Consider the following 25,930-nt stretch of genomic DNA (forward strand, 5'->3'; position numbering starts at 1 on the left):
GGCTGGGGATGTAACTCAGTTGGCAAAGTGCTTGCCTTGCATGCATAAGGCCCTAGGTTCAATTCCCACCACCACAAAAAAAAAAAAAAAAAGGTTCAGTCATGCATTGCCTGCTGTTTGCCAGCACCTGGCATCAGTCTATATGTTTGACATTAAAATAATTAAAATAACTAATAACTAAAGACAATGCATGCTACCTAAATGGCAGGATTACCTATCCCTGATGACTATTGCGGAGCCCATTTCCAGGTAATGGCTCCATCCTAGCCTTCCTGGAAGTAGGGATTAAGGATGGGGAAGTGGTCTTACCCACACCATTTGAATCACTGCAGCTCTGGGTCCCAATTACCAAGCCATGCTTGGGGCTGCTTTTAAAGGACACGCTGCCACTCCACCAGGTGCTACTTTCCTAGGTGCAGGGGTCTGGAGACAGGAGCAAGACAGCCAAGATCTCTGCCGCCTGGACCCATGGGAAACACGTGCAGCCTCGGGAGACCAACCAACCAACCATGCTGCAGATTCTACAGGGAAAGGGTGATGGGATGGGATGGGCTGTGGCGAGCTTCTCAGGAACGACCGCTCGGGAAGAGTGAGAACGTGACAGGGGTGGTCTGGGGCAGTGACAGGGTGGTCTGGGGAAATCTCCGGTAAGACCTGAAACAGGTGGAGCGGTGGCTCTCCGTGGGGCAAGTCGCCGCGGAGGGGTGCTGGGGCGACGTCGGGGTCGTCTTAGGCTGCACAGCCTGGGGCGGCGGGGTGAAGCTGACATCAGGCGCATGGCGAGGCCAGGGAGCGCCCGGAGGACGCGGCCAACCGCGGTTCCCCGCCGCCCCGCGAGAGTCCTCCAGGCGGTGGCATCAAGCGCGCCAGGGAAGCCTGACCGGCTCTCCGCAAGCCCCAGCCGGCCGGCCCGACACTTCGGCGCACGCTCCGCAGCCCGCCTCCGTGACTTCCGGGGCGGGACCGGAAGCGATCCCGCCCAATGGGGCGGTGCGACCCGGCGGTCTAGCACGGGGGCGGCGCGGGGCCTTTCGGGAGCGGCCGGCGGCCGGAGCGGCGCGACGCATGGAGGGCGCCGGCGAGCGGGCGCCGCTGCTGGGCGCGCGGCGGGCGGCGGCCGGGGCGTTCGCGGGCCGGCGCGCGGCGTGCGGGGCCGTGCTGCTGACCGAGCTGCTGGAGCGCGCCGCCTTCTACGGCGTCACGTCCAACCTGGTGCTGTTCCTGAACGGCGCGCCCTTCGGCTGGGAGGGCGCTCAGGCCAGCCAGGCGCTGCTGCTCTTCATGGGCCTCACCTACCTGGGCTCGCCCTTCGGCGGCTGGCTGGCCGACGCGCGGCTCGGCCGGGCGCGCGCCATCCTGCTCAGCCTGGCGCTCTACCTGCTGGGCATGTTGGCCTTCCCGCTGCTGGCCGCGCCTGCAGCGCGGGCCGCGCTCTGCGGGACCCCGCGCCCGACGCGGGTGCTCAACTGCTCGGCGCTGCCGGCCAATGGCAGCGACGCCTGCCCGGACGCCGCCACCCGCCGCTGCGCGCCCGCCACCTTCGCGGGGCTGGTACTCGTGGGCCTGGGTGTGGCCACCGTCAAGGCCAACATCACGCCCTTTGGCGCGGACCAGGTGAGCGCGCCGCGTCCCTGCACCTGCGTTCCGGTGCTGGCGGAGCCCGCGAGTCGGTGGCCGTGCACTCCCCGCCTGGCCGTGCACCTGGCGCGGACTGGACGGGACCCAGCGGCCAGGCGGGGGAGTCCTCTGCCTTGGAGAAGAGAGCCCGAAAGCAGAGAGCCGTGGCCCACCCCACTGCCTCACCTACCCAGCATCTGCCCCTGCCCCTGCCCCTGCCCCGTGCGGAAGGGACTGTAGGAACAGGGGAGCTTCTTCTAGTCTAAGGAGGATCAAGGAGAAAGCAGTATAAACAGGTGTGGTGGATGCTTGGAAGGCTGGTTGGGATCCATGCATAAAGTGATGGCCAGAGTAGTCTAAAAGAGAAGGGACTTCTCTCTGTGGTGCCACCCTTTGAGACTTGAAGGATAGAAATGGTCGCCGCTGTTGAAGGTTTCCCTACAGTGAGGTCAACAAGTGCAAAGGCCCTGGAACCAGAAAGCAAGGGAAAGTCCCCGTCATCATTGCTGGGCTTCATTTACAAATAAATGGGCTGGGTGAACATCCTTGTTTTTTTAAAGGATTTGGGGTGGGGTTGGTAGGAAAGGCCAGGGGACGAGTTTTTGAGTTCACATCCAGCAGCTGCTGTGAATCATCACTGCCCAGAGTTGAGGTTAGAGTCAGTCATGCAGAGCTTCGGGTGAGAAAGGAAGTGCTAGCAAATGGCCTGGGTGCCAAATCAGGCCTACTTCCTTGTTTTTAAGGGCTTGTTTGCTAAGAATGGTTCTTACATCTTTAAGTGGTTGGAAAGAGTATTTTGTGGCAGGTGAAGTTCAACTTTGATTCTTCATTAATAAAGTTTTATTAGAACACAGACCTCCCCATTCCTGCTCTCATTCCCTGCAGTGGCAGAATTGAGTAGTAGTTATGGAGATGATGTCTTCCAGCACCTACTTGCTCTGTCTCAGAAACAGATTGCAGGTGTCTGCTGCATAGTGGGCAGTGGTGTCAGGAGGGTTCCAGGTCCAAGTCTGCTGCAGCTGGCCAGTGGGAATGCCTGAACTAGAGTGGAAGCAGAGGACAAGGGGTTAGAAGTTTGGGGTGGGTAGGGAGTGCTGATGAGTGCCCCCAGCAGTTGGGAAGGCGACTCTAGGGTCTGTTCTCAGTGGCTCTGCGTGTCCCTTGCTGACATTCATGAGTGCTTACTGTGCCCAGGTCATATTCTGAGTACTCACTTAGTCCACGTGACTCCCTGCTGGTAAAGTGCCCAGTTCATAAATGAGGAAGCTGAGGCCAGAGAGGTTGAATCATTTGCCTAAAGTTTCCCAGCTAATACCTAGCTGAGCCCTGGTTCAGAAGCTTGCCCTTGAATCTGAGCTTTGACTGCATCTGTGCTGAGGTTTTCCATACAGAAAGGAGACGCTTCCCAGGGGAATGAGATGGTAGCTGCCTGACATACTGAATTTTGAAGTTAGTCTTTGTACAGTGACGTGCTTTAAGCTGCATCGGAGTCTTAAATTCATCTTACAGATGGGGAAGTGGAGGCACAAGGTTTTCCTGTGCAAGGTAGGGAGTGGTCAAGTCAGGCTTTCATCCTGGCGTCCAGCACTGATTTCCTAACCTTTAATTTGGCCATGGCACCCAAGCTGCTTCTAGGTCTGGGTTCATGGCATTGGCCCTGGTACCATCATCTCCCAGCCCCAGGCAAAGGTGTAGGACGGAGCCAGGAGCACCTTTGCCCTTCTCTTCACACCTGGCAAGTGCAGCATGACTGGTTATCGATGCTTCTTCCTGTGTGTGCTGCCCACGTCTTACCCAAGCCCCACAGCTTATGGTGTGCACACTGTAGTCCTGCCCCTCTCACTGCTCAGTGAGTGCACAGGGCCATAGGTTTTGAACATAGTCTGAATTAGAAGGTTGTGCTCTCCATTTACTCGGCAGATCAGTGATTGATGTTTCTTAAAGGAGCTCCTGAGTGGTCTGGAAGAACCAGCACTATTTTGACTCATAGTTACGTGTGGAGCTGTCTCATTCCAAAGCCACCTGGCCCACCTCTTCCCATGTAGCACTCTGGTGAGAAAGGGACCATCCTGGATAGAAGGACTGACACAGGGGACGGGGTTGCCAGGTCAAAGTGATGGGCTTCTGAGGGTCTCCTGAAGCTGTGCTTTCTGGGCACATGAGATGTTAGACTGCCGACCACACATCAAGTGGTTTATGCATTGATGTTACAGATCTGGGTGTGCTGATGGCGTTGTGATTGTGTAGAAGAATGTCCTTGCTTTGGGAGATGGGTGATGGAATCTTGTGGGTGAACTCATGGTGCTATAACTTATTTCTAAATAGTTCAGGCAGAAATATTCTGTTTTCTTTAGAAAAAAAGAGTTAACTATCTGATGTGTATAGAGGAGTCCATTTTATGATTTTTCCAAACTTTTCTGTAAGTTGAAAAGTTAGGTGGATGTCTGTCAGCTAATGAAAGGATGAGCTCAATGCAGCATAGCCATAAAGAGGAATATTATTGGGTCATAAAAAAGAAGTGCAGTGCTGGTTAATCTCAACATGACACTAATTATCTGGAGGAAGCCAGAGGAATATTATTGGGCCATAAAAAAGAAGTGCAGTGCTGGTTAATCTCAACATGACACTAATTATCTGGAGGAAGCCAGACACTGGATTCCACGTACATCCATTCATGTGGAAATCCAGCGCAGGAAGTATTGGGCCAGTGGTTTCCTGTGGCCAGGAAGGGGCCTGGGAGTGGTGCTGAAGGAGGGGCTGGAAGTGTGACCAACTGGGTAGTTGTGGTGGTTTGTACTGCCCACCTGGACCAGATTCTTAAGGGGTAAATTTTATGTAAAATGGAACCTCCACAGAAGATGTTGAGTCCAGGGGCTTTGTTCCCTGCCAGTCCGGGCTGGTCCTGGTGGGATTCTGGAGGCCCTCTCATGTGGAGGGAACCTGCTTGCATTTTAAGATATTTTTTTCTCTCCTGACTGTTGGTTTCCACATACGCCCCTGGGAAACCTTCTGATTGGAGAGGTGAATGGGGTCAGGCTGTGTGGCTTTGAGACAGGCTGGTGGTTTTGAAAGTGTGTAAGCTGGGAGTCCAAGGGGGTGAACTATTTTGATGTACATCCCGCCAGCCCTACATTTCCCTGTTTTTTACCTCTTTTCAAAGTCGGGGTCATTCTTGATGGGGGAATCCAGTAGTTGAGTAGTTATCTGAAGGAGGAAGATCTTATTGTGCAGATAGATGAAGACAGCAAATAATGCTTTTTTTTTTTGGTAGAGAAAATTGCCCTCTTCTGCATTTGAAGGGATTTTTCCAAGTCAGCCAGCTATTTAACCTGATGCTCAGTTCCATCTTTTGAGCTTCTCCAAATTGATTTTGGTGGTGTCCTTTGACCAGTCCTTTGAAAAGCCTCACCCTGGCAGGGTAGGTGGCAACTGCACACTTGTTGACACAGCATGGCTGGTAGGAAGTAGGGGCTGTGGCCTGTCAGCGGATGCAGGAGGCTGGTGATGTGCCCAGGGCGTCTGCCAGCCTCCCAGTCTCCCGTCATTGCCAGAATGGCTGGTATGTGGTGACTTGGGCCCCAAGAACAGGCTTTGGTTATGAGTTAATTTGGGCGGATAGCCCTTAGAATTTGAAATGAACTGACCACAAGTTTGTCCAGAAAACAGCGATGGGTAGAATATCAAGGCTAGGATTCTGCTAGGCCAACTGATGTTGGTTTGTTCTTGCTTCATGTGGAGACGGGCTGTACCTTCCTGTGGGTTGTGTGCAGAGCCACCATGGGCAGTGGGAGAGCCCCGTGCATTTTGGATCAGTTGTCTGTGTTAGATTTGGTGTGTGGACTAGCCTCTTCCCTTTTGTTGCTTACTTTTTCTTTTTCTTTTGGTACCGGGGATTGAATTCAGAGGTGCTCAACCACTGAGCCACACCCCCAGCACTGTTTTTTATTTATTTAGAGGCAGGATCTCACTGAGTTGCTTAGCACCTCACCATTGCTGAGGTTGGCTTTGAACTCACCGTCCTCCCGCCTCAGCCTCCGAAGCCACTGGGGTCACGGGCGAGCACTGCCACCACACCCGGCTGGGTTTTTTTTTTTTTTTTTTAAACACTTATGTTTTTTTCTGTCACATTTTTCAGCTCACATTTTTCTTCGTGTCTGTCTCCAATATAACATCATGCCCACTGTTCAGTAAGATTTAAAGGCACGGAAAAGCAATGTGCCCCTGTGGAAGAAATTCTCAGTCCACACTATTCAGTGGCAATGCTTGAATTTGGTTCAGAGCCTCTGTTCTGTTTTGATGTGCACAGGAGAAAGTTTAAACTCTTGAGAATGAATGTGGCTTATTTAAAATGCAGATTATTAATTCGAGATGATATAACCATATAGTTAATTGAACCTGTTACTTGCCAATGCAGTAGGTATGCTTAACCATTTCAACTTAAAAATAATGGATTTTGGCCAATACTCGGTTTTAATGATGTCTTTTACACCTCTAATTTTAAAAATAAAGTAGTGGGGCTGGGACCGGGGTTGGAGCTCAGTGGTGGAGCGCTTGCCTAGCATGCGTGAGGCACTGGGTTTGATTCTCAGCACCACATATGAATAAATAAAATAAAGGTCCATTGATAACTAAAAATATTTTAAAAACAAAAACAAAGTAGTGCTTAAAATATTGCATCAAGTCCGGGGGAGTGGCCTTGCCTGTAATCCAGCCACTCAAGACACGGAGGCAGGAGAGTCACCGAGGCAGGAGAATGCAGGGGTGTTTGAATTTTTTTTTTTCTTTTTTTATCATTTATTTTTTTAGTTGTAAGTGGACACAACACCTTTATTTTATTTATTTATTTTTTAAATGTGGTGCTGAGGATAGAACCCAGTGCCTCACACATGCCAGGGAAGTGCTCTTCCTCTGAGCCCCAGCCCAGCCCAAGGGGGTGAGCCTTTGCCAGGTGCTTTGTGCCATTTAGCTGGGTGAGGCATGAGCTGCGCGGTACTTCTGAATCTTACCTGTGAGCAGAAGAACCTGCATAGCCGTGTAGCACAGGCTCATAGACCCCAGCCTCAGACCAGGTTACTTGGGATCTGCAGTGTGGTCCTGTGCCTCTGTCATTAGGAGCATTCCAGGGGGTCCTGCAGCAGGTGACCCACAGACTGAGTGTACTGTAGAATTTGTTGGCATTTGGGGGAACCACCCTAGATAGCCCAGCATTGGTAGTAGGTGAATGTCAGGAGACCCTTGAATGTATCTGCAAGCACCATTTTGATTGTGTTGCATTTCTTAAAGGTTGTTGATGGCAGTAATTTTAGTTTTTTCACATGGGCACACCTGTGGTCCTGGCTACTTGGGAAGCTGACTCCTGAGCCGGGAGTTCAAGGCCAGCCTGGGCAACACAGTGAGACCTTGACTCAGAAGAAGGAAAAGAAAGAAAAGATACATAAAGGAATAAGTTACTGTCACTTGTTTTCAAGTGTTTTTCCTTCCTGTTATTTTAGGTCAAAGATCGAGGTCCAGAGGCCACTAGGAGGTTTTTTAATTGGTTTTATTGGAGCATTAACTTGGGAGCGATCCTTTCACTAGGAGGCATTGCCTACATTCAGCAGAACATGAGCTTTTTCACGGGGTACCTGATCCCCACGGTCTGCGTTGCCATTGCATTCGTGGTCTTCCTCTGTGGCCAGAGTGTTTTCATCACCAAGCCCCCCGACGGCAGCGCCTTCACGGATATGTTCAAGATACTGACATACTCGTGCTGTTCCCAGAGGCGCGGTGAGCGCCTCCGCAGCAGGTAAGTGCTTGAGTCTCCTCTCGGGCTATGGGACTGTTCACTCGCTGTCACCAGAACAGCTGCTTACATGATGTAGTTGTGTGTGCTGGGCACGGGGCTGCGTGACTTGGGAGTCCTGTCTCTAGCCTTGCATCTGCTTGGCAGGGTGTTGAAGGACTGTTCCCTGCTGTCCCCTAGCGGGTCTGGTCTCTAGTGTTCATCTGGGGGCGGGAGCGGGCATGCAAAGGGTGCGGGCGAGTGAGGAGCTCATGTTCAACTTATTCCACTGCCAGTGCAGCTGGAAGCCCCCAGCAGCCTAGTGTAGCCTGTAGGTGAGGATGGGCGGCCTGGGGCAGAGAGAGACCGAGTACATGCGCATGCCTGATGTTCCGTGTTGAAACATCTTGAAATACGTTAATGAACATTTAAGGCACTGTTTACTTGGCTGGTCTCTTTCTGTCAGAGGCAAGAGAAGCAGTCTGTCAGGTCAGTAGGTGTTCTAGTATCCAGGGGCCGCGGCAGCTGCTCCAGCAGAAGGACCAGTAGCAGGGTTTTGAGATGCATTTTAGGGAGCCAGACCATCTCAGCTTTGTGCTGAGTGTTCCAGGAACTGGGATCTTAAGTCAGGAAGTCCTGTGTCCTGGGAACCCCCCCATGTACCCTCATACTGTGACAGGTACTCATCAAATGCAGGCTGATAAAGAAAAGTCTGGAACTTAGCTTAAGAAGAGACCTCAGTCATCTTTGCATTGTTAACTTGTTGAGTTGCCCATTAGCCATTCATGTGGTAAGACCATCCCTTCAAGCTGTGTGTTTCTGTGACAGGACAGGACATTCAAGATGTAGGACACTTTGTCTCTAGAGGAGTCTCCAGGTCATTACAGTCAGCCCCCAGGGACTGCTTGATCAGCCTGGGATGCCTAGCAGTCTCTCAGTGGGCCTTGGGGCTGCGTACCTCACTGCTGGATGCCCCTGGTGCAGGCCGAATGTCCGCCTTGTGTGCCTGCCGTTTGTCTTCTCCTGTGCTTGGGGCCTCAGTGGCCATGTCTGACTGGTACTCCTGCCCCTGGTCGTTCTGAAGCTACACCAAAAAAGCCCCAGTACCAGCCTTTTTGCTGCAGGCAGAATGTCTGAGGTTGCTTCTGGGCTCCTCATGTGGTGTGTAACAGGTGTGCTCTTCTCAGCGGGCCAGTTGGGGATGCTAAGAGTCACCACATTTTTCAGACACCTGATTCAAACCTTCTAGTAGTGGGTGCACTCTTTAAAACCAGAGCTGCCCTGCTCAGCAGCAGTCACTAGCATTTGGTGATGGTGGGGGGGCTGTTACCAGGAATTGAACCCAGGGGCACTTTCCACTGAGCGACTTCCCTGGTCCCTTTTTTGTATTTTATTTAAAGACAGTGTTTTGCTGAGTTGTTCAGGGCCTCTGTAAGTTGCTGAGGCTGGCTTTGAATGTGTGGTCCGCCTACCTCGGCCTCCCCAGCCGCTGGGATCATAGGCGTGTGCCACAGTACCTGGCGGAGACACCAGCATTTTGTAGGCCTTACTCCCATTAGGCAGAAGTGAGGTCTTGGTTGCACATGTTGATTCTGTGAGCTGATATCCAGGCTGCCCTCCTTGTCTCCTGGGCCTGAGTGGGCCCAGCTGGCACAGGAAAGAGAGTTAGGGCTGCTTTTGTGTTTGGAGTCTTCCTGGGCAAAAGTAATTACAGAGGGCTACTTGGAGAAAAGTTGATGGTTTAAAGAATTGTCAACCTAGGCTGTTTGTGTGAACTGGCTGTGTAACATTGGAGGGTCAGTGACCTTGCTGGGCCTTCTCTTTTTGCATAGTGGAGATGGACTGAGAGGCCCAGTGCGACCTGAGTGTGATGCCCAGTCCCTAATGGGGCCAGTCAGTAGCAGCTACCAACTTGAGCCCAGGGAAGTAGGGTGCACGCAGTTTCCATGTGAGACTCTTAACTTTATCTAGGCCAGTCCCAGGTTCTCGTTTCAAAGATGATGTAATGCTTACTTTAAATGAGAACTGAGGATCTGTTTAAAGGGCCTGAGTGCTTCCTTCAGATCCACTCCTCCTTGAGTGGAGAGCCCATGAGAACTGATGGCTCTCTACCACAGAGCATGCACTGTGCCCCTGGGCTTCCAGGGAGAAACCGTGGACTCTTGTCTGTGTTCTGATGTTACATGTGACTGTGACTTCATGGTAGGTCATTGAATAGTGTACCAACTATGTATGAGCTGGGGGTTTTGGTACATGTTGACTTTGCAGTTTTTAAAATGTTTAAGTGATAAAAAGCAAAAGCAGTGCAGCCAGTTAGTAACCCATGTGGAAGCTTCTTCGTGCAAAGGGCATTCATTGTTCGGAATTTAAATGTTTTTGGAGAAACATACTTAGCGTGATGTGACCCATCTCTGGTAGGATCTACTAGTGCCTAAAGACTTCAGAGTGTTCCAGTGTCCCCAGCACCCATCATAACAGCCCTGGGTGCACAGTAGGTACTCAGAAAATACTTATTGAATTTATTTTGATAAATTTGGTTAAAATATTAATTTGTAGTTTTTACCTTTTTTATTTTTCCCTATTCTGAATGTCTAGATGAAACATCAACTTTATAAGTTAAAAATAATTTAAATAGGGGCAACTTAGTAAAATGGGACATGAGTTTGTAAACTAGAAAGTGGATGATTGCCATTTCTCTCCGAGTCCCAGAATTGGAAGGTGCTCTTAAGATGACTGTCTTCTGGTATCTTTGGCATTAGCGAGAGTGTGCAGTCCCCCTCTCCGCCTACTCCCCCAGCTTTGGGGCATGGGAAGGAGTCTGGAGCTGCCTGGTGGGATCTGCTCATGTTATGAAGGACAAATCAGAGCCAGAGGGAGAAGCAAAGGTGCTGGTGTGAGGCCCGGACGCTCAGCCATGTGCTGGACTGTGGTGTCTGTGTGTGAGGGAGACATGGAGGTCGGAGCAGAGGGGCAGTGGTATGCTACCGTGGCCAAGGCTGCTTGGATTTGCATCGAGCCCCCAAGCCTTGTAGCTTTGTGACTCTGGCACATTTCTTGCCCTCTCTGTGCCCCAGCTTCCTCTGTGAAATAAGTCAGTAGATCCTGTAGTACTTCCCAGGCTCATGGTCAGGGTGAGTGGCCAAGTGCTCAAGGCTCCGAGAACAGAATCCCTCTCTGTTTCCCGTCTCCTTGCCCTCCTCTGGCATTGCCCTCCCCTCCCTCCCCTTTATCTGGGAGAGGATGCCGTTGTGGCTGTGTTGAACATGAGACCGGCTGTCAGCCTTGATGTTGAGTAGCCTGGGCATGGGGGTGCGGCTCAGTGGGAGAGCACATGCCCAGCATGTGAGAAGCCCAAGGTTGGACCCCTGCACAGCAAGAGAAAAGTAAACACAGAGAGCTAGGGATGTGGTTCAAGTGGTAGCACGCTTGCTTGGCATTCACGAGGCACTGGGTTCGATTATCAGCACCACATAAAAATAAAGATTTTGTGTCCACCTAAAACTAAAAAATAAATATTAAAAAAAAAAAAAACAGTCTAGCACAGTTGCTTGTTTGTTTTAAACACCACTCAATGATGAGCAGATACTGCTGGCTCTTGGCACAGTAGCCGTGAGCAGGGTGACCAGTGCTGGATTAGATGGGCCCTCTGACTACAGTCCAGCTGCGTCTCTGGCCTGCTCAGTCACAGCAGATATAGCTGTAGGCAGGCTAGCATAAGGCCTTTGTCAGCTGCTCCAGCACATTGTGCCACATTTAGAAACGATTCGGGTAGCTGTATTGTGGTGTGCACAGTTAGTAATAGGACAGTTACAGCAGAATCCATGTGCTGAGCTGGTTTCCTACCCCAAATTTAAATTGTTACCAAATACTTGATTGCTGGGGTGGTAGAAAACTAACTCCTTCATTTTGTTTCCCAAAGTGAAGGCCTTGGAGTCTTTCAGCAACCTTCTAAACAAAGTCTGTTTGATTCATGTAAGATGTCTCGCGGAGGGCCGTTCACAGAGGACAGAGTGGAGGATGTGAAAGCCCTCGTCAAGATTGTGCCTGTGTTCGTGGCTCTGATCCCTTACTGGACAGTGTATTTCCAGGTGGGTGTACATGCTGACTGGACGGCCCCTTGCCCAGGCACGCTGCCCTCACATGTTCTGTCTAGTACTGAGGGGATTTTTTTCCCATGAATCTCTGAAGAGCTTTTGTTTTTAGTTATAGACTCATTTGGCTGCTGTAAATATTTTGAAACCCTTTTTAGAAAAGAAGCTGAGAAGGAGTGTGCTTCTGGTTTTCTGGGCCCTCCGTTAACTTAGTTTCAAATTGGATAACTGGCAGTTCTTTTCCAAAATCATCTCGAGGACTCCTATGGTGACAAATAGTGACAAATAGTTGACATTTCTGCTTCTCACTTGAACCGCCATCTGTTCTGAGAGTTGCCATGAGGCCTTCCTCTTGGTTTGGGGAGGAGATGGCCACGGTCCTCGGACACCCTGTCTGGTTCACTTGTAACAGTGCTGCTTTCTGTGCCCAGATGCAGACCACGTACGTTTTACAGAGTCTTCATCTGAAGATTCCAGAGATCTCAAGCATCACAACCACTCCTCACACGGTAAGACCACTGGGCTGACGGAGGTCAACATTTCAACGTCTTATGCATTGCCATTCATCGCTAGACTAACAGCGTTCTTCTGGGATTCAACCTTCACATCGTAGGGCACATGTTTCCATTGGTCAGGCCATTTGTCATAGTGAATTGACAATGACAATCACACATCAATTAGTATCTTTAATTGGCCCCGTCAAGCATAGAACAAGAGATCCATTTAGAAATAAGTGTTCCCAGTTCAGGGTCTTGGAACTGAGAGCGGTTTCCCTGGGTGGGGATGGACTGTCCTCTGTGCTGTCATGTGGGGGATGCTCGGGCTGTGGGCCTGACACCCCCTGTGTTCTGAATGCAGTTCCCAGCGGCCTGGCTCACCATGTTCGATGCCGTGCTCATCCTGGTGCTCATCCCGCTCAAGGATAAGCTGGTGGACCCCATCCTGAAGAGGCACGGCCTGCTGCCGTCCTCCCTGAAGAGGATCGCCGTGGGCATGTTCTTCGTGATGTGCTCCGCCTTCGCTGCAGGTAAGCCCCTCTGTCCCCTGCGGCTGCTCTGCTGAGCACGCAGGTGTGTGCTCTGCAGTGGGAGTGTGTGTGCTGGGAAAGTCAGCCACCAAGCGTTTCCTAGGATGGTTCTCCATTTTTTAGTTTTTCACTATGAGAATTCCAGTCTTCTTCTAGGATGCATTGTTCCTTCCTTCTAGAACTGAAACCAAACATGTGCTCTAAGGAGCCGTCCTCTGCCCCTGGTTTGGTCTGGAGCAGCGGCTGCTGCGTGGCTGCGTGCTGCTGAACTGAAGTGTTCTGTGGTTCTCCAGCAGGAGAGTCTCCCTGCAGGGGTCAGCCTCAGAAGGCCCCAGAATCCTTCCAATTTTTATAGAAAATTTTTGTGCATCTTCCTAGGGAGGAAGACTTGATCGATTATTATAGGCTCAGGTCACGCTTCTGCTCCCAGATGTCAGGAATTCATGTCTACGTGTGCAGGTGCCAGGGAGGGAGTGCTCTTTTGAAGGGCTCCTGTTCATTTTCTAGTTCTCATTCTAACATGTTGTTTCTCTTTTGCTCATAAAGCTGGCCTATTGCTGACTCCTAAAATGTGCTTTGAAATTCCTTCTTGATTAGTCTTTGAAGGTCATTGAACCATAAAATAACTTACATGATAGGGAAGCTGGTGTTACTAAGCCAGCAGTGCACAGCTGCAGCCATGTTCAGCAGGTGTCAGGAAGTTAGTCCTGAGGCTTAGGAGACCCATATTCAAGAAGCCAGGACATTTTAGAAGAGTTGCCTTATCTTTTGAGTGAACAGATAATTAAAGTGTGCTCTGAGTGAGGTTTTTCCTCTATAGATTAGTTTCTCTTTAGAACTGTGATGTAAGCAAGCAAGAGCAAATACGGAGTAAATTGCAGCATCACTAACGGGCTATCTGGAGGAGGAGGAGGACAAGCCTTTGTCCATCGGCTGTCTGTAGGGGCCCAGTTCTGGCCTCAGCTCCTTTCTCCCTGGCTGGGGTGTGTCCCCTGGGTGTGGACCTGGCCTGGTAGAGCCGCCTGTGCAGGCTGGTCTCTTACCTACCGTCACATGGTGCCACCAGCCCTTGCTGTTCCCGGGACTCCCCTGGTGGGCTCTGGACTGGGAGAGCATCCTGAATCTGAGGCAGAATCTTCTGAATGCCTTCTCTGGCCGTAGCCTTTATTAGAAGAGATTTAACCACTACTCTGTAGCAAGGTTTTGAAGTTGTTATACAGCCAAGTCACAGTTTTTAAAAATAGATTAATCCATAGTCTTTGCCATCTAAGCATGGCCACTGCATCTGTTTTGTCCTAGAACACTTTGTGTGTATAACTGAAGTGTATAACTGAATTGCTTTTGCGGGGCAGAAAGGGACAAGGTATTCTCGAAGCTCATAGTGTCATTTTTATGTATTATATACTTAGCTTTTTTTTCATGTCAGCAATGACATGTTGAAATTATGCTTTTAGTGTATTTCATTTTTAATGTTATGTCATTTAAAAATGTGTCCCCTTCTACGATGGTTGGTCCAAGGTTATCCACACAGGTGGTGTGCTCACCCTACCCATGCATGTCCTTGGGATGAATCATGTGAAGGGGTGAGTGCTGTGTCTAAGATTCTGGTTTATAGCTCCCTTGCCAGTATTGATTGTTTTCTTGTGTTATTTTTCTCTTATCTGAAGGGTTAAAAAATGTTTTATTATTGTTTTAACATATGTTACTAGTCGGGTTCCAGCTTGCTGCTGAGTTTCCAGTGGCATTTCTGGTGGTGGCAAACCAAGAACCTCCATCCCGGGTTCACCAGGGGTTTTTGGAAGGAGTGAGTGCTGGATCATTCTCTGGTGGTGGTGGGGGATGCACGAGAATCTCTCCTTCCTGTCCCACTGGGGCTGCTGTCATTCTGTGCTGACTTTCTGTGGTCAGCACTTGGAGTGCTTCTGGAGCAGGCCATTTGCTGAGAGGGCTGAATCGGCCGCGTGTCCTTCAGTGCAGCCTGTCTGGTTCCATCCTGGCGGGGGTCTGTGTGGCTTTGTCGGGTGGAGTGTCTGGACCACGTGTCACTGAGCAGTTGGTAGGTCTCTTCCTGTGGCCTAGAATAGTTGACTGCCAGGAAAGCTCTCCCTCTGTGTTGTCCCTCAGGTATTTGCCTAAAGTATTCATCTGAGCCCGTTTCCTCTCTGAGAGGTCATTTATTTGGTAACTTTTTAGAAAATCTTTTCTGATTTTATGCAAATTTTCTTTGCTCATGATTCACTAATTTTTTAAAATAGTCTACTAAATCATGCATTTTCTTGAGTTTTAAGAAAATGTGTAAGAGATAGAAATAGTCTTTTAAGTAAATCTGTTGCTTCCTTCCTCATTTCCAGATTCATGTATTTACATACTCTCTTTGTTCATCTTGCCAGACTTGTATGCCTTTGTATTTCCTTACAAGTGTCTTGGATTATCAATTTAGCTGTTTCTATGTTTACCTTTGTTTAAGGCACTGACACCGTTTTATTAGGCTTTAGGTGTAAACCACAGAGGAGAGGCACTGGCAGGATTTCACAGAGTCAAACAGAGGTGCTCTGATTTGGATGTGGTTTCTCTGGGCTCTGTGTCTTCTAGTTGAAGAATTAAGTACTTTCCATTGGGTTTGTTTCTGGTATATTTTTTCTCATTTATTGAGTTAAATTCCTTGTTCACTTTTATTTATTTTTTTCTGTTTATTAGTGCAAACATTTTAAGCTAAGAATTTGCCTGTTATTACTGCTTTAATCAGGTATTGTATGATTTGTTATTTTGGTCTCTTATTTTCTGTGAATGTTGAAATTTGGTTTTGATTTCCTTTTTCCCCCATTTTTTTTCATATTAATTATACGTAACATTTGCTGAGAGGGCAATATTTGGTTCATATTAGTTATACATAACATTAAGGTTCATTCTGACATAATTACCAAATCTTGGAATAGGATTTGCTCTAATTCATCTTCAGGACCCCTGCCCCACTCGCCCTCATTTTTAGTGACTTGCGGGAATGCGTGATGGTGAGATTCCTTGTGGTGTGGACATACGTGTGTATAGGAAAGCGAGGTCAGATTCAGGCCACTGTTTTTTTCCTATCTCATCCCTTTTCCTCCCCCTCAGTCCCCTTCTTCTGTCCACTTATCTTTCTTTTATTTTGATGGCATTTCCCCCGCCCCATTCCCCTCCCTCCCTTTTTTGGACTAGCTTCCATGTAGGTCTCAGAAAATGCTCAACCTTTGACTTTCTAGGTCTGGCTTATTTTACTTACCATGATGATCTCCAGTTCCGTGGTTTCCTTTTTGATCCAATAACAATTCCAGAGAATTTTTTCATTTACTGATACTGATATTTTTGCCTATACTTTGTAAATGATGGTTCATTTTATTGGGGAGTTTGGTGAGATCCTGGCTTTCTTAAGTCCTGTCTTGGGGTTTTGAGACTTTCTTTATGGCCCTGATGGACATTCTAAAAACTCTTTAGTCAGATGCTGAATAACGTGATTCATCTGTTGTCATATTCTGAGGCCTTCCTGCCACGTTGGGGACGGAACCCAGGGCCTCGACAACTGAGCTGCTTCCCCAGCCCAGTCACAGCTTTAACAGCAGGAGTCCTAAATTGCAGGCCTTGGGGTTCCCCAGATGAGGTGCAGGCCAAGGGTAAGCCAGTGGGTCTGTGGCGACCAGGGGCACAGGTCCTGGCCAGCGCTCTAAGGTACAGCACAGGCTTAATGATGTCTGTGTGTTGCAGCGAGGCAGCCATCGACAGGGCCAAGGCCGCGGTGACAGGGCCATGCTGTTTGATCCTGTGAGCTGTCTGCGTGGAGACCCCAGGCATCCTTTCTTGTCTGCAGATCTGCACCTGGCTGTGCATGTGGGTCTGGTTTGCAGCCCTCTTACCAAGAAAAGCCTTACTTTTTATTGTCTGCTTGTTCTGAGAGGATGGGTCAGGTGTGTTTCCAGCAGATTCTCAGTGTTTCTAGCAGCTCCAAGGTCCTTTGCTTATCTTAGGAATATGGGATTCATGTTTTCTCTGTGGAGTGCACGCAGCATTTGTGGCAAGACGGCTATTGTCAAGGAGGACTGACCCAGCTCGGCTCTGCGGGTCATCTGAGACTCGAGGTGTCTCCTGACTGCAGCTCACTGCAACAGTGAGCCAGATGAGGTCTGCAGAGCAGCTCACTGCACCAGCTCCAGGGCTTCCATGTGCCCTCCTGTGGTTGGCAGCAGGTTCTTGCCCCGTCGTTTCCCCTACTCCTCTTCCCGATGCTTCCTGCCTGGGACAGTGTGGCTGGCCTCTTCTGCTGATGACCTTCAGGCCACGTGGCCTCGGGTGTGTTTCCTTGTCTGGGTTGCTGCAGGTTTCTGACTTGATGGGAGCACAGGGCTCTTGGATTTCAGGAAGGCTGTTGGTGATCTTAGCGCTTGCACAGGGCTTCCTGATGGAGGAGGTGCTGGGCCTGGCCGGGAGGCCTCTCTGCCTGGATGTGGAGGATGTTCTGCTGGGACAGTGCAGTTGACAAGCGAACTGAGCACATTTTGGATCCCGGATTTTATTCATTATCTCCCTGGAAATTGTGTTTTGGTCCTTTCTCATGCTCACACTTTAAAAGGAGTGATTTTAGTGTATCCATTGCATTGCCTTCTTCCCAGTCTCTCGCCCTCCCTCATATTGTGTTTTTAAATAAATAGATCTCTATATCAACATTGGATAGCGAGGTCCGTTTTATTTGCAATTAGAAGTTCTTAAATAAAAAAAAAAAAAAGAAAGTGGGTGAGATTCTTACAGAAGGCCGTGACCACCAGTTGATGTTCCCCTCGCCTGGACGCGAGAAGAGTGGCCACCCTGCTCTTGTGTGCTGGCCTGGTGCTGGCCAGTCAGCCTGCCCCTGAGTTGGGCCCAGTCCTGGGCGGGCAGAAGTGGATTTTGTGTCAGGGTCACCTTAAGGCTGTCACTGGTGGGGAAGACACCTCAAGTCCTGTCCTTTCACCGACAGGACCTCTACGTATTCCCTCACTTCCTTTTTAAAACAGACACAAGAATGTGGACGAGCAATCAGGTGTTTGAGGATGAGTGAGCAGAACCTGTTTGTGTAGGATGCTGTAGAAGCACCAGTGGATAGCGTTGGGAAGGGGGACTCGGGACCTGCAGGGGAGCTGAGAGCTACAGCTCCCTCAGCCGTGGGCACTGTGGCACCGAGTAGGCACCATCCTCCCGGGGCTTTTCAGAACCATCTAGAGCTGTCTGGCAAACAGAGTTTTAGTTTGATCACAAATGATGCTGTACTAACCCATTTATAAATTCTAGGAATCCTGGAAAGCAAAAGGCTGGACCTTGTTAAAGAGAAAACCATCAACCAGACCATCGGCAAAGTGGTGTACCATGCCGCGGACTTGCCCATTTGGTGGCAGGTTCCACAGTATGTGCTGATCGGCATCAGCGAGATATTTGCAAGCATAGCAGGTACGGACGGCTTCATGTGTGTCCGCAGTACTTGGTGTTTCTGCTAATTAAGGAGCCCCTGTGTCATCTGTAGGGAGCTGTGGGTTAGAACATGGCTGCTGAGTGTGTGCTGAAGCTGCAGCAGGGGTGCGTGGACACTCACTGCCTCCCCTCTAGGTGCCACAGAGGGGAGAGGGAAAATCGCTTCTGCTGGGTCTGGTGCTTGCAGAGTGCCCCTGACCCTGAGGACACAAGCCACACTTGCTGCTCCATGTGGTTGGCGCAGATCTGCGTAAAGTGGCAGGTCTGGCTCACAGGCCTCTGTGTCCCTGTCAGGGATGTTCTGTATTCTGGCCACTGGGTAGAAATGGGAATCGGTGACTCCCAGAGTCTGGAGCACTGGCCAGGGTCGGGGGACAGCGGAGGTCTTTACCTCTGAGGGGCTCATGAAGCACTGGCTGATGGCTCTGTGAGGGGTGTGTCATTGCAGAGTGGCCTTCTGTTTAGGATGCATGCCCGCCTCTGAGTCCTGCTGCTGTAAGCATCTGAGTTTACAGCTGGGCCTGCTGAAGTCGTTTAAAACTTATGGAAATGGAATCCTGGCCGGGTACAGTGGCATACGCCATTAATCCCAGTGACTCAGGAGCCTGAGGCAAGACGATGACAAGTCCCAAGCCCAGCCTGGGTACCTTAGCGAGGTCCTGTAAGGTCTGTCAATGAGCTGGGCCTGTAGCTCTGTGGTGGAGCACTTGATTAACATGTGCGAGGCCCTGGGTTCCGTCCAATACCTCAGGAACAAAGACATGGGATCCTGAAGGAGAGTCCCCTTTCCCTTGGGCTGAGGCTGGGGCTCAGTGGTGCAGCACCTGCCTGCACATGTGAGGCCCTGGGTTCGACCCTCAGCACCAAATAAAAATAAAATAAAGGTGTTGTGTCCACCTACAACTAAAAAAATATTTTTTAATAAAAAGCCCTTGATGGGCTGGGGTTGTGGCTCAGCAGTAGAATGTTCCCCTAGCACGTGCGAGGCCCTGGGTTCAATCCTCAGCACCACATATAAATAAATAGATAAAGGTGTTGTGTCCAATGACAACTAAAAAATAAATATTAAAAATAAATAAATAAAAGCCCTTGGACATGGGGGAGTTGTTTCTCTGACAAGTTCTGGGAGTAGGCACCTTCCGGGAGCAGGCCTCCCCCATTGTGCCTGAGGTGGGGCTGGTTTTGTGCTTCCTGGTGCTTCAGGAGCTGTAATGTGGGCCGAGTAGCCACTGCTGCAGGAGGGAAGTGGTTGCCTGCTGGGCTCCCATCTGAGCAGAGCTGCCTTCCTGCACCAGGAGGGGCAGGGCGCCCCCAGGTGTCGGGTGCCCCTGACCGGAGGCCCTCCCCTCCCCCCAGGTCTGGAGTTCGCCTACTCGGCCGCCCCCAGGTCCATGCAGAGTGCCATCATGGGCCTTTTCTTCTTCTTCTCCGGCGTTGGGTCTTTCGTGGGCTCAGGGCTGTTGGCCCTGGTGTCCCTCAAAGCCATCGGATGGATGAGCAGCCACACCGACTTCGGTAAGAGCCAGCCCCCGTGGTGTGGGGAGTCCCTGCAGCTTGGCTGCCTGTGGGTGAGCCGGGTGGTCTGCACATGGGAGGGTGAGCAACATGGGCGGGTGGGCAACGTTTCTCAGGACACAGGGGCCCACTTGCCCTCAGGAGCCTCTCCTCACTCCAGGTCTGCGGCCACTCAGCTACACCCTGCTGAGCTGCTGCTTCTGGGAGGGTCCTTGACTGAGGGTCCCTGTTGTCTGTAACTGCTTCCGGGGGAAGTGAAATCCGTGTACAAGTTCTCGTTATTTAACTTGGTCTTATGTACTTCTTTCCTTTTCTTGACAAATACTTTTGTTTTCTGATACTAAAAAGACAAGGGTAGATAAGTTGCTTTTTGTTTCTTAATAAACATTATTCGTGATCAATCATAATAGGATTTTGCAATTAATGCCAGGAGGTGGCATCTTGGGTTTTGAACAGAATCACTCAAAAGTCAGAGTTTGGCTTTCCCCAGATTCATAATAGATGTGGGGGTGAGGACTCCCTGTTCTCCTGTGTTTTCAACGTGCTGTCTGCACCCAGCCTCCTGCCTGAGCGCTTGCTCTGTTTCAGTGGTGCTAGCCACTGTGGTTTGTCCATCCCCTGGAAATCGATGGCAGTTCAGGGACTTTTCTCTGTTGCAGAGCCCCAGAGCCCTCCAGAGGTGGAGCTGAAACTCCTTCCTGTGAGGTCCTCTCAGAGTGTCAGAAATCTAGAGTTAGCAGTTCACACTCAGGAAACTCTGGTTTCCTCAAACTGTGGATCAGCACTTAGTAAACACGTGTGCTGTCCCGCTGTCCCTGCGTATCATGTTAACTTGATCACTGCACTGTTAGACCTGGAGTCCTCGTGAACTGTTCAGAGAGCAGAGGGAGGAGTCTTGCTTTTCAGTCAGTAGATCAGTCTGTGCTTGTGAGCCTGTCGGAGAGCAAAGCAGCTCACTCTGCAGGCAGCCGCGTCCTCACGGCCTCAGTGGCCGTGCACGCCTGTTTCCCTGTCTCTTTGGGAATTGCTGCACACCCTGCAGGCTTGTGGGGACAGGCAGTGCTGCCCTGGTGGCACAGACTGAGAGGCTCGAGTGCCCCTTGCCATGCAGCTGTGCCAAGCCAACGTCCTGCCACTTCTCTGTGCGTGCATTAGCCAGGGGTCTGCAAGCTCTTCTTCAAGGGGTGACTGCGGGTCCACAGAATCGGGGGTTCTGGACCTGCGTGGTCCTCTCTTCTGCACGGTCCTCTCTTCTTAGTACTTGTTGGGAGTTCAGCACTGTTTTAAAAGCCACATGGCCTGGAACAAAGCCAGTAGTCAGCATACCAATGGGCGCTAACACTAGCGTCAGGGATGCGGATTTACCAGTGGAGTGTCAGCTTGCAGGCGCTAAAACCTGAAAATGTTGAAGTTCTGGAAACAAACTTGGTGTCCCTGTGGTGTTTGGAATTTCGTTGCCGTGTCTGGCCGGCTTACCAAGGGTGCACATTAGGGGTTTCCCAGGGACCTGGCAATGGTCTAGAGCACGGGGCCTGAGCAGCCAGCTCCTGGCGCTCTGTGTTGAGAAGCACACAGGTGGCGGCCCATGCACTCTTCAGTAGAACACCAGCTCCGTGCTGGGCTTGGGTAGAACGTAGAGGCTCCTAAGTTGGTTCATGGCGACAGAAGAGCCTTTGGAAGATGGCTGGAGCGAATGCGCCACGCTGTCACTCGTGTGCTTCTGGGGGCGAAGCAGAGGAAGCCAATGTTTTATACTTCAGTCAAATTTTGATTTAGAGGAAAAGAAAATTAATAAGGGCCCCCTTACCTCCTGCTGGCTCTCAAAGGCTGGCTATGGCTAATGGCTTTGCCTCGCCCTTGCCTCTTCACCTGCTCAGCCTGGGGTGGCGCCAAGCCTGGGGTGGCAGTCCCTGGTACCAGGGAGCTACAGCCAGCTCTGGATCACCTCTAGGTCGCCGCTGCGTCCCTCAGCCAGGCGTCCCCCCACCTGTGTCATCAGGGTCGGAGGTGGGTGGGACAGGAGGAGCACGAGGGTACAGAGCCCTGGGTGGTGGTGACCACTGTGGGGACTTCCCCAGGGGCTTGAATGCAGAGGGGTGGGCTTTCTGTGTTTGGGCCACGTATTCTGCTAATTCCTGGTGCCTGTGGGGACCAGGTGTGGAAGTCTCACGCCCTCCCTCCCTCCCTCCAGGCAACATCAACGGCTGCCACCTGAACTACTACTTCTTCCTGCTGGCTGCTGTCCAGGGGGCCACCCTCCTGCTCTTCCTCATCGTCTCTGTGAAGTATGACCGGCAGCGATGCAGAGCAGATGGGACCCCTGCCAGCGCCCGGGCCTGATCTGAGAGCCGCTGTGGCCCTGGACTGAGCATGGGACGGCGGGCAGGCCTGGGTGGGCTTGTGGGCTGGCCGCCAGCTTTCTATGCTCACGTGCCGTCTGCACCCTTCCCCTTCCCTCTGCCCCGCGGGCTGGTGAGTGCCTTCCTGAGCTCTGCCTCCTGGCACCCAGCCCCCGGAGCAGAAGGCAGGTGTAAGCATGTGGCCCTGTCCCCGAGGGCTCTTGGTCCCCCAGAACATGCAGACTGAGACCCCGGGGCCTGGGGCGGCTGCGGTGGTGCTGGAGCCCATTTTCTTACACGTCTACCCCTCCTACAACCCTGTGAGCGCCCTTTTGAAAAACTAATAGCGTTTACTTCTGAGGAGGGGGTGGGGTCTTTGAGAGCCAGGCCAAGTGCGGGGTGGGGGGTGGGGTTCATGGAATCCTGTTCGTGGTTCCTCCCTGAGCCACCGTCCTGCCATCGCCAGGTCCTTGGCAAGTCGTAGTGCATATTTCATCTGCTGCTTCAAGAAACACTTATTTCTTAAACTTTTGACGTGACTTGTTTTTAAGCAGGAACATGTGTCAGTAATTATTTATGGCCACATGTCCTATCTCGAGCTGCAGAACAACTTGTGGGGTGTTTTGGATCCTGCCTAGACAGTCCTAATCTCTAGTTTTATTTTGAGTCTGCGTGAGACTGAAGGCTGGTTGTGGGTGGCTGGGGGAGAGCGCTCTTGTGAACAGAATTAGTGTAACAAATAATTAAACATTCTCCATGAACTTGAGCTGCGGGGCTGGTGGCCGACTCCTGTGTTGCTGACCTAGCTGGGGTTCTGAGTTTGTCCACTAAGCTATTCACTGTGTGTCGCTGTGTTTTTGGTATAATTTTATTATAAAAGCATCTCAAACGTGAGACCCAGTCGAGTTCTCTGAGTGGTTTGTCCACGTCGGCCCTGGTCTAGCCTTGACATAGAGATTCTGTGAGAATTCTCGATTCCTACGAGGCAGGGTCAGGTAAGGAGCCCTGGTGTGGTGCCGCCCGGCACAGCCTTTCCATTTCCAGCGGGGGTCTCCAGCCTGTGTGCTGCAGCTCTGCCGTGAAGCCCCTGGCAGCAAACCTGAAGGCAATGGTGAGGCGCTCGCTGTTGGACAGAGTGGACAAGAGCCACAGAAGGAGCCCGGGGGACCTGACCTGGGACTGGCCTGCAGGTGAGCGGCCATGGTTCTCATGGGGCTGGAGGTGCGAGCCTGCTGGGGAAGGAGGGAAAGAAAGGGAAGTGTTTCAGGGAGAGTCTGCTCTGCAGAGGAGTGGTGGTATCTTTGGGGCATGCTGTGTGCCCCAGCTCACTGCCCTGTGCTGGCAGAGCCAGGTTCCCTCCCGGGGACTCGCCACATAGGGCAAGAGCAGAGTAGGTGCACGGACCCAGCCCTTTCTGCCTGTGCTAATGCAGGTCCCCTGGGTGGGGGCTCTCCCCAGAACCGGGTGGCACCTGTGATAATCGTGACAAGTGCACACGAGGCTCTGCTCCACTCCTGGCACAAACCTCCTGAAATCCTGGACTCTTCTTCTAGTATGTAGCCTTTGACTTGGTGGTTTCTGGGGTGCTAGAGCCTCTTGTCCTGATGAGGCCACCTCGGGGTGGGAGCTGGTGCCTGGTGAAGTCGCCCCACCTGCTGCCCTGGGAAGGGGTATGGCAGGAGGCGAAGTTGTAGGCACCTCTGCTGTCCTACCTCTGGGTCTTCCTAAAACCCCAGAGCAGGCTGTGGAGCCTCCCTGGCTGCTGCCCTTGGGAGGCTGGAGTGGGGCTCCTCGCCCTGCCCACACACCTTGCCCTGAGTGTCTCTTCTCTTGGGCTGGTCATCTGTGTCCTTGGGATATCCTCTATAGGCAGTAAGCAAACCTCAGTGTCTCCCTGAGCTCTGGAAGCCACTCCAGCCCCTGGTTTTTAGACTGTGAGCAAAGGGTGGAGGGTGGGCATCAGGCTCACCCCCAGCGCCCCAAGAGTGAGTGGAAACCCACTGAGCACCCCTGTGCTGTGCGGGAGGTGTTGGAGCAGGCTTGCCCGAAGCCGGCCGTCTCTCCTGTCCTCAGTGAGCGCCCCTCCAGATGCAGCCCCTGCTCTACAGAGAGGTAGGGAGGCTTCAGGCGGTGTTGGTACTAGGAGGCACCTTCGCAGGTGTGCGTGGTCCTCAGTCTGCAGTCAGTGACGGGAGCAGGCCTGGTCCTGTACCCTGTTCTTCACCTGCTGCAAGATTCTGCCCACCCGGGGCCTCTTGCCCGCTGGTGCCTGGTTGAGGTGGCCTGATCTCTGCGGGGCGGATTGCACAGTATCGCATCCCCTCAGTTCCCTGGGCGCCCAGGACCAGTCTTCAGTGTTGCCACCGGGTTCCACTTGGCACAGCGGCCCCTCTCTGAAAATCAGAGCAGGTCAGCAGAGTGGGAGCTGGTGAGCTGGTGACGCTGTGGGCAGTGGTGACTCACTGCCATTCAAAAGGACCCAGGGGGACAAAGTCACCTGAGTGGCTGTGTTAAAATGCTCCAATACCTTTTAGACATAGGTTCTTTTAAGAAAAATGATGAATGAGAGCTGGTTTGTTGAGCATATTAAACACGTGAGCAGGGAGATCTGAAGGGCAGGAAGCAGGGAAGCCCAGTGGTGGGAAGCTGGGTAATGGGAGCACTGGCATTGGCGGATCCATCCTAACCAGTTAGTGCTCAGGTCTCCTGGTGGGAGGAGTGTGTGGGCTGAGGGAGGCGAGCCCAGACTCTGAGTGGACATCTGCACCACGGCTGGAGGGCCAGGCAGGGCCCAGCCACTCTGCCCTTCTGTGTGCGCTGCCTCCCAAGGCAGCAGGGCCTGGAGGAGGAGCTGGGCAGTCGCAGGGCAGCCACCTTGTCCACGTGGAGCCGAGGCTGGCACAAGCGACTGCAGTTCCCTAGGTCAGCGCTGTCCTCTTGGGTTTTTTGAAAAACGTTGTCTGTGTTCCTTTTTCCCAGTATTCTCTGGGTAATCATTGGATTCTGCCTCAGGGGTTTTTGGAGACAGTCACTGGGAGGCATGAATTGGATCCTGTGTGTCACTGACACCCATCCCGGGTTTGTGTGCGCTCATGGCCAGGCACCAAGCTGTGGTTGAGCGGGGGTCTGACCTGATTCTGGTCCTCATGGGCCCGTGACAGAGGTCAGCAGCACTGGAGAGTCAGGCTGTCCTGAGGGAGTCAGAAGGAGGGGTGCCGCAGGGCAGGTGACTTTCAACTCTTTTGAAGATTAGAGAAATGAAAAGGCTTCCCAGGATTCTAGCCAAGTGGGAACTGGACATGGCTGGCCAGGATGAGCTGGGTTCCAGCCTCTGATGTCGTTGTCAACGTGAGCCATGTCCTCATAAGAGAGAAACCTGGACAGAGACTCAGGAGAAGGCGCTGTGCGGGTGCAGTGGAGGCTGGGGTGTGTGTCCTGAGAGGTGACCTAGGAGCATAGAAATCCCCTCTGCTGTGCGTTGGGGATCCAGGACAGCCTCTCTGTGCCAGGATCACAGCGTCGGCAGGGCTGCCTCTGGAAGGGGCAGGGAGAATCCACGGTCTGGCCCAGGCAGCTGCGAGCCTCTGCGCTCTCCCCACCCCAGAACTGTGGTGGTGACTTTCTTGCCGTCTCTCATCACTCTGCCTCCCTCTTGCACCACAAAGACCTTGTGATTATGTGGGCCCAGCTGGATCTGTGTCAGCTCACATGCAGGTTGGTTCTCTGTACAGGGGAGCCAGCCCCCCCAACGGCCCTGGGTCCCAGCCTCCCCACAGACTGGGAGTTGGGGATGTCCTGGGGGCATGCGTTCTATGCTGCAGCGGCTCAGGAGCAGTCCCTAAATAAATCCCTGTCTTCCCCACAAAGTCGGTAGAAATGCAGCCGATGCTCCAGGACCAGCAGTGCTAATGGCCAGCAAAATTAAAATCTCCTTGACAGATCCAGACATGAAGTCTTATGCTTTGTACCACTGCATAAATTCACTTTGTCAGCACAGATACGGGCTTGAGCAAGAATATCAATTTAAGGAAACTAAATTAGGACCCATGGCACTGTGAAGTCCTCCAAATGCCTACGCATAGCACCTCGACCAGAGGCGAGTGTAGTC

The 25,930-nt window shown here is 51.8% G+C and overlaps 1 protein-coding gene across 1 annotated transcript; it reads left to right on the forward strand.

The window, feature by feature from the left end:
- The first annotated feature begins 1,065 nt into the window (after positions 1-1,065).
- On the forward strand, positions 1,066-22,716 carry Slc15a4 (solute carrier family 15 member 4). The gene is made up of 8 exons (XM_027952040.2): positions 1,066-1,614; positions 7,110-7,402; positions 11,298-11,466; positions 11,901-11,978; positions 12,328-12,496; positions 17,792-17,947; positions 19,325-19,483; positions 21,675-22,716. Exons 1-8 carry the CDS (start codon positions 1,066-1,068, stop codon positions 21,821-21,823), a joined length of 1,722 nt encoding a protein of 573 aa, XP_027807841.1. The 3' UTR covers positions 21,824-22,716.
- Positions 22,717-25,930: the final 3,214 nt, after the last annotated feature.

This window comes from Marmota flaviventris, chromosome 1 (genome assembly GCF_047511675.1).
Source record: "Marmota flaviventris isolate mMarFla1 chromosome 1, mMarFla1.hap1, whole genome shotgun sequence".
Taxonomy (NCBI): Eukaryota; Metazoa; Chordata; class Mammalia; order Rodentia; family Sciuridae; genus Marmota; species Marmota flaviventris.